The 12159-nt window shown below is 42.9% G+C and overlaps 1 protein-coding gene across 2 annotated transcripts in view; it reads left to right on the top strand.

Moving 5' to 3' along the window:
* Positions 1–12159, top strand: part of SEMA5A (semaphorin 5A) — a 124577-nt gene that overhangs the window by 62090 nt on the left and 50328 nt on the right. The window contains exons 5-6 of one of the 2 annotated variants that reach the window (XM_035101278.3): positions 8796–8858; positions 11335–11433. In XM_035101278.3, the coding sequence (XP_034957169.3) occupies positions 8796–8858; positions 11335–11433 (162 nt within the window). Of the gene's footprint in view, positions 1–8795; positions 8859–11107; positions 11210–11334; positions 11434–12159 lie in introns of those variants that run through there. The other variant, XM_088674943.1, reaches the window with a different exon arrangement.

Below are 12159 nucleotides of genomic sequence, written 5' to 3'. Positions count from 1 at the left end.
AACTATCTACCTGTTATGAAATAAAAAATAATTTTGATTAAGCTACGGTATAAAAACAAAATACATATGTATAACTACTGTTTGACCAAAGGACTTTCGTCTTTGTGCACTCATTTACCAAAGACGCGCTGCTCCAGTGGCGGCGCTTGTTATTCACAACAGCAATGCTTGTCAGACTCAATGACGGTGCTTTTCATTCTCAATGGCGCCAGGCACACAAAATTAACTCTTACATCACAATATTATCTGAAGAAGACTGCATGCACACGAAAGGTCATACCTATGACAAACTTAGTTGGTCTCTAAGGTGCTACTGGAAGGATTTTTTTATTTTTTGTTTCGACTACGTCAGACCAACATGGCTACCTACCTGTAACTATCAAAATATTATGTTACGTGATTGATTGGGCGAAAGATGTGGGATATAATATCATGATGGAGGATTGGGAAAGGTTGTGAAGGAATATGAAGTTTACTGCGTGTAATGCTTTAAGAGAAAATATGATGAAAATGATGTATAGATGGTATTTAACACTGGTAAAACTAGCTAAGATATATCACAAGATAATAAATGTTGGAAATGTAAGAGTGTAGAAGGAACCTTTTACCATATGTGGTGGACTTGCCCCCAAGGAAAGGACTTCTGGGATAAGATCTATAATGAAATGAAAAAGGTGTTGAAAAACACTTTTGTTAAAAAAACCAGAAGCCTTTTTACTTGGAATAGTCAGAGAGGAAATCCCCCAAAAAGATACTGCATTTTTTTCTGTATGCCACAACAGCAGCAAGAATTTTATTAGCTAAAAACTGGAAGAGAGAAGATCTACCAACAGTGGATGAATGGCAAATGAAGATGATTGAATTTATGGAACTGGCCGAGCTGACCGGGAGACTCCGTGATCAGGGAGAAGAGTCGGTGGAAGAAGATTGGAAGAAATTTAAAGCTTATATAAGAAATAATTGCTATATTGGAAATGTTTAATATAGATTTGTAAGTATATAGAGGTGGTAGAGGAAAGATAGGTTAAGATATTATAGTATATTAGAATTTAGATATGTGTTAATTAAGATATGAAATGAATGTTAAGTTAAAATAAGGTGATTGGAATTATGATATAGAAATTACTAAGGATGAGTTACAAGGAAACACAGTTGGGATATGAGGAAGTCAAAAATGTTAAGATACAAGAATGATGAATATGAATTATATATATAGTATTTTTGTGTTTTATGTTTTTGTACTATGTGTATTTTTGTGTTTTATGTTTTTGTATTGTGTATTTTTTCAGTTTTATAAAATGAATAACTCTTATTTCAAAAAAAACCAAACAAAATATTATGCCATGTATTGTATTAAACTGCTATGCGGCAGCGGGGTGAGTCAGCTGCACCTTTGACATGACTGATGTTTCTCCTAAGTAGGTGCCTAAACATTACAGTGGTGCCTCGCTTTACGAATGCCTCACACAACAAAAAATTCGCTGGACGAAAGAGTTTTGCGTTGCGAGAGGCATTCGTAAGACAACAAAATTTTCTATGACCACCGCTCCGTCTTACGAAGCGCGGCCATAGAAAACGGCAAAGGAAGATCAGCTGTCAGCGCGGGAAGCTGACAGCTAATCTTCCTTTGCCGGGGGGACAGAGCCAAAACGTGGCGGTGCGGTGGCTGCCCCTGCCTGCCTTCCCCTTGGCTCGGGGAAGACAGGCAGGGGCAAGCGGCGCCCGCTGCAATTCGGCTCCGTCCCCCAGAGCCACCGCCCTGCCCCGCACCACCGGGGAAGACAGGCGGGAGGCGGTGGGGGGAGAAGCACTTCTCTCCCCCGCCGCCTTGCTGCGCACCAGCGGCATAAGACGGCGCTTCGGAGAAGGTCTCCGAAGCACCGTCTCATGTCGGGGGAGGCAGGCGGGAGGCGGCGGCGGGAGAAGCTCTTCCCCGCCGCCGCCTCTCGCCGCGCACATCCTGCACGGAGCGCAACTTTGGAGGGGGAGGCAGGCAGGAGGCGGCGGCAGGAGAAGCTCTTCTCCCGCCGCCACCTCTCGCCCCGCATAGCCGGCACGGAGCGCAAATTCAGAAACCTCCGAAGTTGCGCTCCATGTTGGGGGAGGCAAGCAAGGCGGTGGCTGGGAGAAGAGAGTTTCTCCCCCTGCCGCCTTGCACACAGCCGGCATCGGACGGGGCTTCAGAGACCTTTTCCGAAGTGCCGTTGCATGTCGCCACCAGTCCCCCAGAGCCTATAAGTTTTATTAAGTTTCAATGCATTCCTATGGGAAACTGGGACTCGCTAGACGAAAAATTGACCCTTGGAACGAATTAATTTCGTCTAGCGAGGCACCACTGTACTTATAAGTTTAAGTGTGGTGGTTTTGTATACTTAAGTGTAAGTGTATTGTAAATAAATGTAATAAAATAAATAAATAAATGAAATTCCTCCACACACTGAACTACATTCAGTTACCTTCTTCCATTCATCCAGTTGCTTTTGTCTTTCCCTCTGTCTAAAGCAGGGGTAGGCAACCTACAGCCGATGGGCTGGATGCAGCCCAATCACCTTTCCAGTCTGGCCTGCGGACATGAGTAGAAAGTGTCCTTTTATTTAAAATGCATCTCTGGGTTATTTGTGGGGCATAGGAATTCGTTCACCCCCCCCCCAAAAAAAATGTAGTCCGGCCCACCACATGGTCTGAAGGATGGTGGACCAGCCCACAGCTGAAAAAGGTTGCTGACCCCTGGTCTAAACTGAGATTGTAAGCTCCTTGGGGCAGAGATCTGTTTCTGTCTTTTCTGTATGTTATTCTGTAAAACATGTATTTTTCTGGTAGTAAAAAATTAAAAAAATAACCAGGTTTGCAGTTAACTGAACCTGGTGCTTAGAGCAGGCAGGGGGTTGGGGAAAAGTGGAAGAGAGAAAGCAAGAGTTTATACTAGAGCTGGAACAAACTTTTCACGTTGAAATCTGGCATTTCAAGGCAATAGAACCATTCACTGAATTGGGAGGCAGGTTAAGCAGGAAAAAGCCGATCTCTCTGAGATCTGTTGCACTGTTGTCAACTTTTCAACCAGGCCTGGTTCCTGTGTCTTTTAAAATGTTTGATCTTCAGCAATTAGCAGGTGAACATTTTCACAGCATGGAGATACATGCTATCACCTGCTAATTGCTGCAGATCAAAGCAAAGAGCAAGGCCATTTGAAGACAGTAACAAACCTCAAGAACTGTCTCTGGGGTCTGGCTCCCACACATGCCCCGCCCCCCGCTGCTTGAGTGCAAGAAGCTCTGGCAACCAATTGGAAGCCGCGCCTCTGTTGTCATATATTTCAAAAGTCTTCCAGGAACAGATTATGTTCGACAACCGAGGTTTGATTGTATAAATAATCCAATAATCATAATCAAGAAAATAAAAGAAACAGAATTAAGTAATTGTTTAAATCAGGTTATTTGTATGCTTGCCCTGAATTAAGAATTTAATTCTTGTTGTTATATTGATTTTTAATTCACTTTTATCCGAAAGTCTGCTTTTAATATGCTTCCAGAATTTGCTGTTCCCCTTCCTGATTCAAGGAGACTTTTTAAAAATGATGCGCTGACATTTCGGGGCAAGGCCTCTCCAAACCCCAGGGAACACTTTCCCCTGACTTACTATGAAATACATCAATGAATTTCTTTCAGGTGCAGGTAGGTAGCCGTGTTGGTCTGGGTCGAAGTAAAATAAAAAAAATTCCTTCAGTAGCACCTTAAAGACCAACTAAGTTTTTATTTTGGTATGAGCTTTCGTGTGCATGCACACTTCTTCAGATACAGTGAAATGGGAGTTTCCAGGCACTTATGTAGAGAAGGGGTGGGGAGGGGTGGGGATGGGGATGGGGGATCACTCAGACGGGTGGTGGAAATGGGTGATTGACTGACTGATAGCTGTTGATGACCGCAAACGACTGCAAATGGTTTTGCATGAAAAAGCAAGGGTTGAGATGGTTGAAGATCGCTTATCATGTATAATGAGATAAGAATCCGATATCTCTGTTCAAACCAGGTCCCTCCATGGTTTTGAGCTTGGTGATAAGTTGTAATTCAGCAACTTCTCTTTCCAGTCTATTTCTGAAATTCTTTTGTAGTAAGACAGCTACTTTGAGATCTTGTATAGAATGTCCTGGGAGATTGAAGTGTTCTCCTACTGGTTTTTCTGTCTTCTGGTTCCTGATGTCAGATTTATGTCCATTTATCCTTTGGCGTAGGGTTTGGCCTGTTTGTCCAATATAGAGAGCTGAAGGGCACTGTTGGCATTTGATGGCATACACAATGTTAGAGGATGAGCAATTAAATAGTCCTGAGATGGTATGTTGGATGTAGGAGAACACTTCAATCTCCCAGGACATTCTATACAAGATCTCAAAGTAGCTGTCTTACTACAAAAGAATTTCAGAAATAGACTGGAAAGAGAAGTTGCTGAATTACAACTTATCACCAAGCTCAAAACCATGGAGGGACCTGGTTTGAACAGAGATATCGGATTCTTATCTCATTATACATGATAAGCGATCTTCAGCCATCTCAACCCTTGCTTTTTCATGCAAAACCATTTGCAGTCGTTTCAGGTGCAGTGATAAATCAGGACCAGTTCCTTCTGAAATGTGGAATATTATGGGGCAGTTCCTCCAACACATGGGACAGTCATAGATTGATTGCTTTGCATGCAAGTCAATGTCAACAAGTTTCCTTGGCAGTAGAAAGTTTGGAAAACCACATTATCTTTGAGCTATTATCCCTGTTGTTATATACCGCCCCCTCCACGCCTATTATTTCACAACAAACTAAGTACAGGTTCCAAGAAAAGCTGCTTGCATGATGCTACCTGCCAACTGTTGATTCTTGGCTTTGGGAATTTATTCATCTATTTATTTTTCAAATAATATTTATTGATTTTTGTTCCCTCTCCCACTGGGGGAACAATATTCCATACTTCTTCCTCCTCTTGTTTAAGTTCAGTTACATTGTCCAGGATTGAAGGATCTTCCTCCTCTTCTGTAAAGTCATTTACAATGTCCCCGGATGGTGATTGTTCATCTTGCTTCACTTCATTCTCTACTGAGACCAATCCACCTTCACTTCCCACACAGTTCTGTCTTATTTTGCGAATCTGTATATTATTCTGCCACAATTCATCTCTCACATCCAAAATCAGTTCCAGGAGTTTTTGATAATCCACAAAGTCTAAAGAGGCAGATGATGTTGTGTCAACTGACATCCTGTTTGTCTCAAATTCCATGGGAGCTGCACAGATTACCATGCAGGAAATGGTGCTGTTCGTATTTCCAAACCTCAGAAACAAAGTTTACGTCCGATCTGGTTATCAGCTCTCATTTTTAATTCTTGTTCATATTTTAAAAATCTTATGTCCATTTCTGAAAAGAGCATTATCAAACTTCTTGTACACAGCTTTATATTTGCACTCTCTTCAAAGTTAACAGTTCTCAGCCTCAAAGAGGCTGTCATAATGACGGCTGGCTGATCCCTCCAGGGACCCGGACTCTATTTCCCAGGGGGCTTTCCCCAGTCAACTTAAATAATTTTGCAGGGATTTTAATGTAGTCAATCCTTCTCCCCTTTACCTTGCCTCCGGGGGAAGGTTTTAAGTCCAATCCTTGGAAGTTATTAAAATCCTGTCAAACTCTCCGGCTGCAGGCAAGTTAACTGCATCACCGTTCTCTCAATGGGGGAGACCAACTTCCTGTTTAAATCTCCTCCCGTGGCCAATTCTTTTCAGTTGAATTTTTTTTAAAAAAATCCGTTACTCATGGTGTCCAATGTCTTCAATCCTTTTTTTTAAAAAAAAAAATCCACCACTGCTCTGTTGCCAGAATGGAGCTTCGCTCTGTGAGGGTAGCGGTACACTTGAAAATGGCGCCCGTGATTCTGACTCCGCTCTCTCTCGGGGCTCTTAAAAAGAGCTTGCCGGGGAGCAGAGGAATCACTTTGGGGCGCAGCCGAGTTCTCACACCCCCAGAAAGCTCAATCTGGGGGTTTTCTGGGGGGCCGCATTGCTCTTGTGGCTCCCCCCTCCCTCACAGCGCCAGGAACCTCCGAGCTCGAGGATTCCTCACCGATCAGCGCTGGCGGTGGACCAGAAGTCAGGAATTTATTTAAACAAGATTCAAGAAGTCACAGCTCTAGTTTCTGTGCCAATTGTAGGGTTGCTGATGTCTGGTAGAGGCAATTGCACTAGCCAAGTCCAGCCCATGCCTAGAAAGCAAGAGCATCTTGTGCGTCTCCCTCCCTCCCTCCCTTTTCCACAGTCTGTCTCAGCTGACTGCTGTGTCTCCATGGAAACTGGTCCCTCAGCAGGCAAAGAATGGATGACTTCAAGTCTTCCTTAAACGTTTGTCAAGGGAGGAACCCTTTGAAGTGGTCCAGTGGTATATCAGTCCCACATAGGGATATGGGGTTCTCTTTAGTATAATTTGGAAGTTCTAATCATATACAATGATACATTAGCAATGCATTATTGATAAAGAATTAATAATATACTGTATGTACTTTTAATATATGACTGAATAGTGTAAGGTTATTTAGAGAGGGAAATGAAACCTTGAAAATAAATATATAAATATAAATATAATATTTATATCCTCCAGGCATAGTTGTCAAGTTCTCCCTTTTTTAAAGGGAAATTCCCTCATGCTGAATAGGCTTCCTCGTGATAAAAGGGAAAACTTGGCAGCTATGCCTCCAGGCAACACATGCTATCTTCTCCCTATCTTAGCCTCACAACCCAGTGAGGTGGGTTGAGTTTTGCTGGCTGCTCCAAAGGGACTCAGTGAGCTTCATAGAATCATAGAGTTAGAAGAGACCACAAGGGCCATCCAGTCCAACCCCCTGCCAAGCAGGAAACACCATCAAAGCATTCCTGACAGATGGCTGTCAAGCCTCCGCTTAAAGACCTCCAAAGAAGGAGACTCCACCACACTCCTTGGCAGCAAGTTCCACTGTCAAACAGCTCTTACTGTCAGGAAGTTCTTCCTAATGTTTAGGTGGAATTTTCTTTCTTGTAGTTTGAATCCGTTGCTCCGTGTCCGCTTCTCTGGAGCAGCAGAAAACAACCTTTCTCCCTCCTCTATATGACATCCTTTTATATATTTGAACATGGCTATCATATCACCCCTTAACCCAGGCATCCCCAAACTTCAACCCTCCAGATTGGGGATGCCTTCCTTAACCTTCTCTTCTCCAGGCTAAACATGCCCAGTTCCCTAAGCCGTTCCTCATAAGGCATTGTTTCCAGGCATTTGACCATTTTGGTTGCCCTCCTCTGGACACTTTCCAGCTTGTCAGTATCCTTCTTGAACTGTGGTGCCCAGAACTGAATGCTATACTCCTATTGATGTAGGCCAGAATTGCATTGGCTTTTTTAGCTGCTACATCACACTGTTGACTCATGTCAAGTTTGTGGTCTACCAAGACTCCTAGATCCTTTTCACATGTACTGCTCCCAAGCCAGGTGTCTCCCATCCTGTATTTGTGCCTTTCATTTTTTTCTTTTTTTTGCCCAAATGTAGTACTTTACATTTTTCCCTGTTAAAATTCATCTTGTTTGCTTTGGCCCAGTTGTCTAATCTGTTACGCTTCATGGTTCAGGAGAGAGAGAATTGAACACCGTTCTCCTCAGTCCTCGTTTGGTGCTCTAACTCTGACACCACACTGGTTAGGTTCACATGGACACTGACTTGGTTGCAAGGAACACAGGGAATGAATGTTCAAAGGTTGTCCATTCAACAGGTTGTCCATTGAATGGCCTGCTCTGTGACTTCAACAGCAGGACTGCAGAAATCAATATGCTGCACAGGCAAAGATACAAAGGTTTGCAGGCATCAGCTGATCAGAAGCTCCTGCAAATTCTGCTATCAACAGGGAGTCTTATGTCAGATGTAGAGCAGGGGAAACGTGGTTGGGGGGAAATGACCCTAGTTGGAGGTTATAGAAATAGAAAAAGGTTTCCCAGCAATGCCCTATATAACCTGGGACCTAAATTGCGATCATCTCCTTAGCCTTTCAATGTACTGGTTTTTCCCACCTGGGTCTTTAAAATGTCTTCGATTTTAATGTGCATCTTTATCCTGCATCCTCATGTTTTGTTTTAATCCCTTATGATATTTATTTGTTATTTCATGGGTTTTAGTATGCTGTCCTGGACTGTCTTGAAATCATTTGATGAATGGCAGCATATAGATTTTTTAAATAAACACGTAAACATTTTGGTCATTCTAAATAATAAAAAACATGTTTATTTCTTAATGTGCTTGTTCAGCACATTAAGGGTTTTGATGTTGAAACAAGACCCTGAACTGCACCCCCACCCCAGCCACACCTCATACCTGAACAAGGGAAACAGGTGAACAAATGTGGCTAAGTGTGGCCCTGAATTAATTTCTCCATAGTTATATTTTGGTCTTTTGTCATCCTGTGCGTGAATGAATTTGCTTCCTTCACTCCTTGCCTCTTGCACGCAGAAGAAGCACACCATGATTGCTAAGCCAGAAGCAAACTATGAGTTACCATCATTTAGAGAAAAACAAACCACAACTTTTGCTTGCTCCCAGTGCTAGCGTGGAAAAGTGAAACAGGCGTGATTCAAGCCATGATTTATGGTTTACCGTGATGCCCAAATACAGCCATTATATTTTATCTCCCATGCAATTTTAAATCATTGTTGTTTATTTCAGTGGAAACTCAGGGTCTCTAAGCTTGCTCCTGTGCATTTTGCTTGTTGTTGCCTGCACCTAATCTTCATGTGTTTCTGTGTGCTAGGGAGTGGAGTGGTCTTCTGATGAAGCTACTACCAAGGCTTGTTACAGTAAAGGCAAATCAAAGGTGAGTAGCTACTTCTTAATTAATTGATTTCCTAGATCCGAGTGAGAAAGTGCATCTGTCCACTTGGGCCTATGCATGTTTACTTGAAAATGTTCACAGGATTGCAGACTCATTCAAGCAAGGCTCTAATCGAGTTAGCATCTGTACATATTGAAGGAGCAAGACCGCACTTCTCCTGCTCAGTGTGTGTATCTTCCCTGCCTTAAGACCTCTTGGGATCTGCTTACCGGATTGCACATTTGCGCAGTGTCCTATGCGAGTTAACTCCAGTTTGGACCCACACCCAGTGCGTGGGCACTTGGCAGGCTTAGGAACTGGAGGTGTGCATGCATGCTTAAAGTCCCACTCGAGAGTCTTTGTACTGTGGTTGCTCTCACACCACAGCAGAACAGTTGGAGCTCTATTATTATGGGAACCTGCTAGTGTTTACCATGTTGGGTGCCTGTTTTTGAGTTACAGTGAACTCCTTAGGCTTTGTTCTTTGGTCCTGGGACAAAGTCGGTAACCAGATTGAATTTCACTCAGCCTTGTCTGCAGACTTTCTGGGGTGCTGGAAGCACCTGAACTGTGCTGCAAATAGACCTTTCTTGTTTCCAAATTCAGTCCTTTGAGGGGAGGGGAGTGATAAAAGCAGTAAGCATATCTTTGTAATTATAACAACCAATCATAATGCATTCTTACTTCAGGAGAAAATAAGGCTGGAGGTTTAAAAATCTGCAGGTGCATTTTAAAACACCAGGACTATGAAAATACCAAACAAGCCTTAATAATAATAATTTATTAATTATACGCCGCCCATCTGGCTGGGTTTCCCCAGCCACTCCGGACAGCTTCCAACAGAAAAATGAAATAAAATAATCTATTCAACATTAAAAGCCTCCCTAAACAAATTTGTTTCCTGCTTGCATGACAACATATAGTACAGACACCAGAGATTATTTGGCATTTACAAATCTTTAAAAATCCATAATTCCCCATGAGATAGTACTTCAAAGTTGAAATCTGAAGACTCTTTGTTCTGCATACCCCAAAGCTATGGGCTGAATGCATGGCCACCTTGCTTTCTGTGACTGCAGCCGGTCTGTAATCATGCCACATATAATGGTAGCTGCATATCTAGCCCACAAAGGGTTGCCTTGGCCATGCCCACAACGCACACAGCTCTTGCATGGACATGCTGACCTCCACAAAAATGTTTGGCTGTACAATTATGAGGACAGTCGCAGCCAAGGGACCCTTGAGTCATGCTTTTGAAAGAGGCAGTAAAAGTTGGAGATTGCTTGATTCCTTTGACCAACTCTACGGATTCACCAGGTGTGGATGGTGTCTGCTCCAAGGAGTGTTTCTTCCTCTGAATACAGGTAGGTAGCCATGTTGGTCTGACGTAGTTGAAACAAAATAAAAAAATTCCTTCCAGCAGCACCTTAAAGACCAACTAAGTTTTTATTTTGGTATGAGCTTTCGTGTGCATGCACACTTCTTCAGATACACAGTGTATCTGAAGAAGTGTGCATGCACACGAAAGCTCATACCAAAATAAAAACTTACAGTGGTACCTCTACTTACGGATTTAATGCGTTCCGAACGCACATTCGTAAGTCGAAAAAAATTGTACCGTAAGTTGAATCCCATAGGAATGCAGTGGGAGAAAAAAATTCGTAAGTCTATCTAAAAATTTGTAAGTAGAAAAAATCCTATCTAAACCGCATCCAAGATGGCGGGCGGAGCTCCATTCTTAAGTAGAAACATTCGTAAGTAGAGTTATTTGTAAGTAGAGGTACCACTGTAGTTGGTCTTTAAGGTGCTGCTGGAAGGAATTTTTTATTTTGTTTCTTCCTCTGAAATTACCCCCACATAACAACAACTGAGTTTGCCATCATACTCCCTTTCTCCCTCCCTCCCTCCCTCCCTCCCTCCCCCTCCCCCTCCTTCCCTCTTTCACAGGGAAGGGTGGGCTTCATACATCTTCCTTTATGAACCTGAGATAGTATAGCCCCAAAGAGTTATACCAAATCCAAAATACCTGGAAGAGGTACAGGGTGCAAAGTGTGAGCGCATGTAAAGAAAGGAATTGTAGAATTAGAGAGGACCATTGTGACATTTTAGTATTTAGAAAATTCAGTGTGCAATACAGCAAAGAATGGAGTTCTGCATTGTTTATTGTAGGTTGGAGGGGGAAAGAGCCTGAATTACTTGCATTAAGTATACAGTGGCTGTTGCCATAGTTGAGTCAACTGCTACAACAAAGCATAGAGAAAGTGATGCAGCAGAGCTTCTCAAAAGGATTGACGGGTTTCTTCTAATTAGGAATTGATTGTAATTATAATCTGCACATACTCAGGTACCTTCAGGTATAGTTTATCTATTTTTTTCATACATAGTTTCATACCATAGGATACTGAAGAGCAGGTCAAGTTTTGCTTAGCATGCACTGCTTATGATACATTGATGATCCCGTTTTCTTTTTTGATGTTAGGAAGAGTGCCAGAATTATATCCGTGTCCTTCTCATTGGTGGGGACAGACTCTTTGCATGTGGAACTAATGCGTTTACGCCCATTTGCACTAATCGGACGGTAAGAATACTACAGAATCCACACTACAGAATTAAACTGGATCAGAACTCATTCCTTCTTCTCAGGGAGCCCTGGATACTGGGAATGTGTGGGGTGGAAGGGGTGCTAGGACTGCCTGGGAGACGCACCCTATGTGTGAAACGCCCTTCCCGGGGAGATCCACCTGAGGCCTTTTTTGCTGTTCTTTACATGCTAGGCTCTTGGCAAGAGGTGCTGTTGGCAAGTTAAGAGAAGATTTTCAGCACCTCTACCAAACTACAGTTTCCAAGATGGGAGGAGCTCATGGTGGCAATACAAAAGTTAATTTAAAATATAATAATAATAATAACAATAATAATAATAATAATATATTATTATTATTATTATTATTTAAAGCCTGCCCTCCCCGGCCGAGAAATTGACAGGCATGAGGCAAGAGTAGAAAAATGAGTACTCTAAGGATGGCCCAGTATAGGATCTCCTCTCATACCTTCAGTAAAGGGTAAAGGTAAAGGGGCCCCTGACCATCAGGTCCAGTCGTGTCCGACTCTGGGGTTGTGGCGCTCATCTCGCTCTATAGGCCGAGGGAGGCGGCGTTTGTCCGCAGACAGCTTCCGGGTCATGTGGCCAGCATGACAAAGCTGCTTCTGGCGAACCAGAGCAGCACACGGAAACGCCGTTTACCTTCCCGCCGGAGTGGTCCCTATTTATCTACTTGCACTTTGATGTGCTTTCGAACTGCTAGGT

The sequence above is a fragment of the Zootoca vivipara genome, chromosome 8, assembly GCF_965207765.1.
Source record: "Zootoca vivipara chromosome 8, rZooViv2.hap1.1, whole genome shotgun sequence".
Lineage (NCBI taxonomy): Eukaryota > Metazoa > Chordata > Lepidosauria > Squamata > Lacertidae > Zootoca > Zootoca vivipara.
This window is presented reverse-complemented; position numbering and strand designations above follow the sequence as displayed.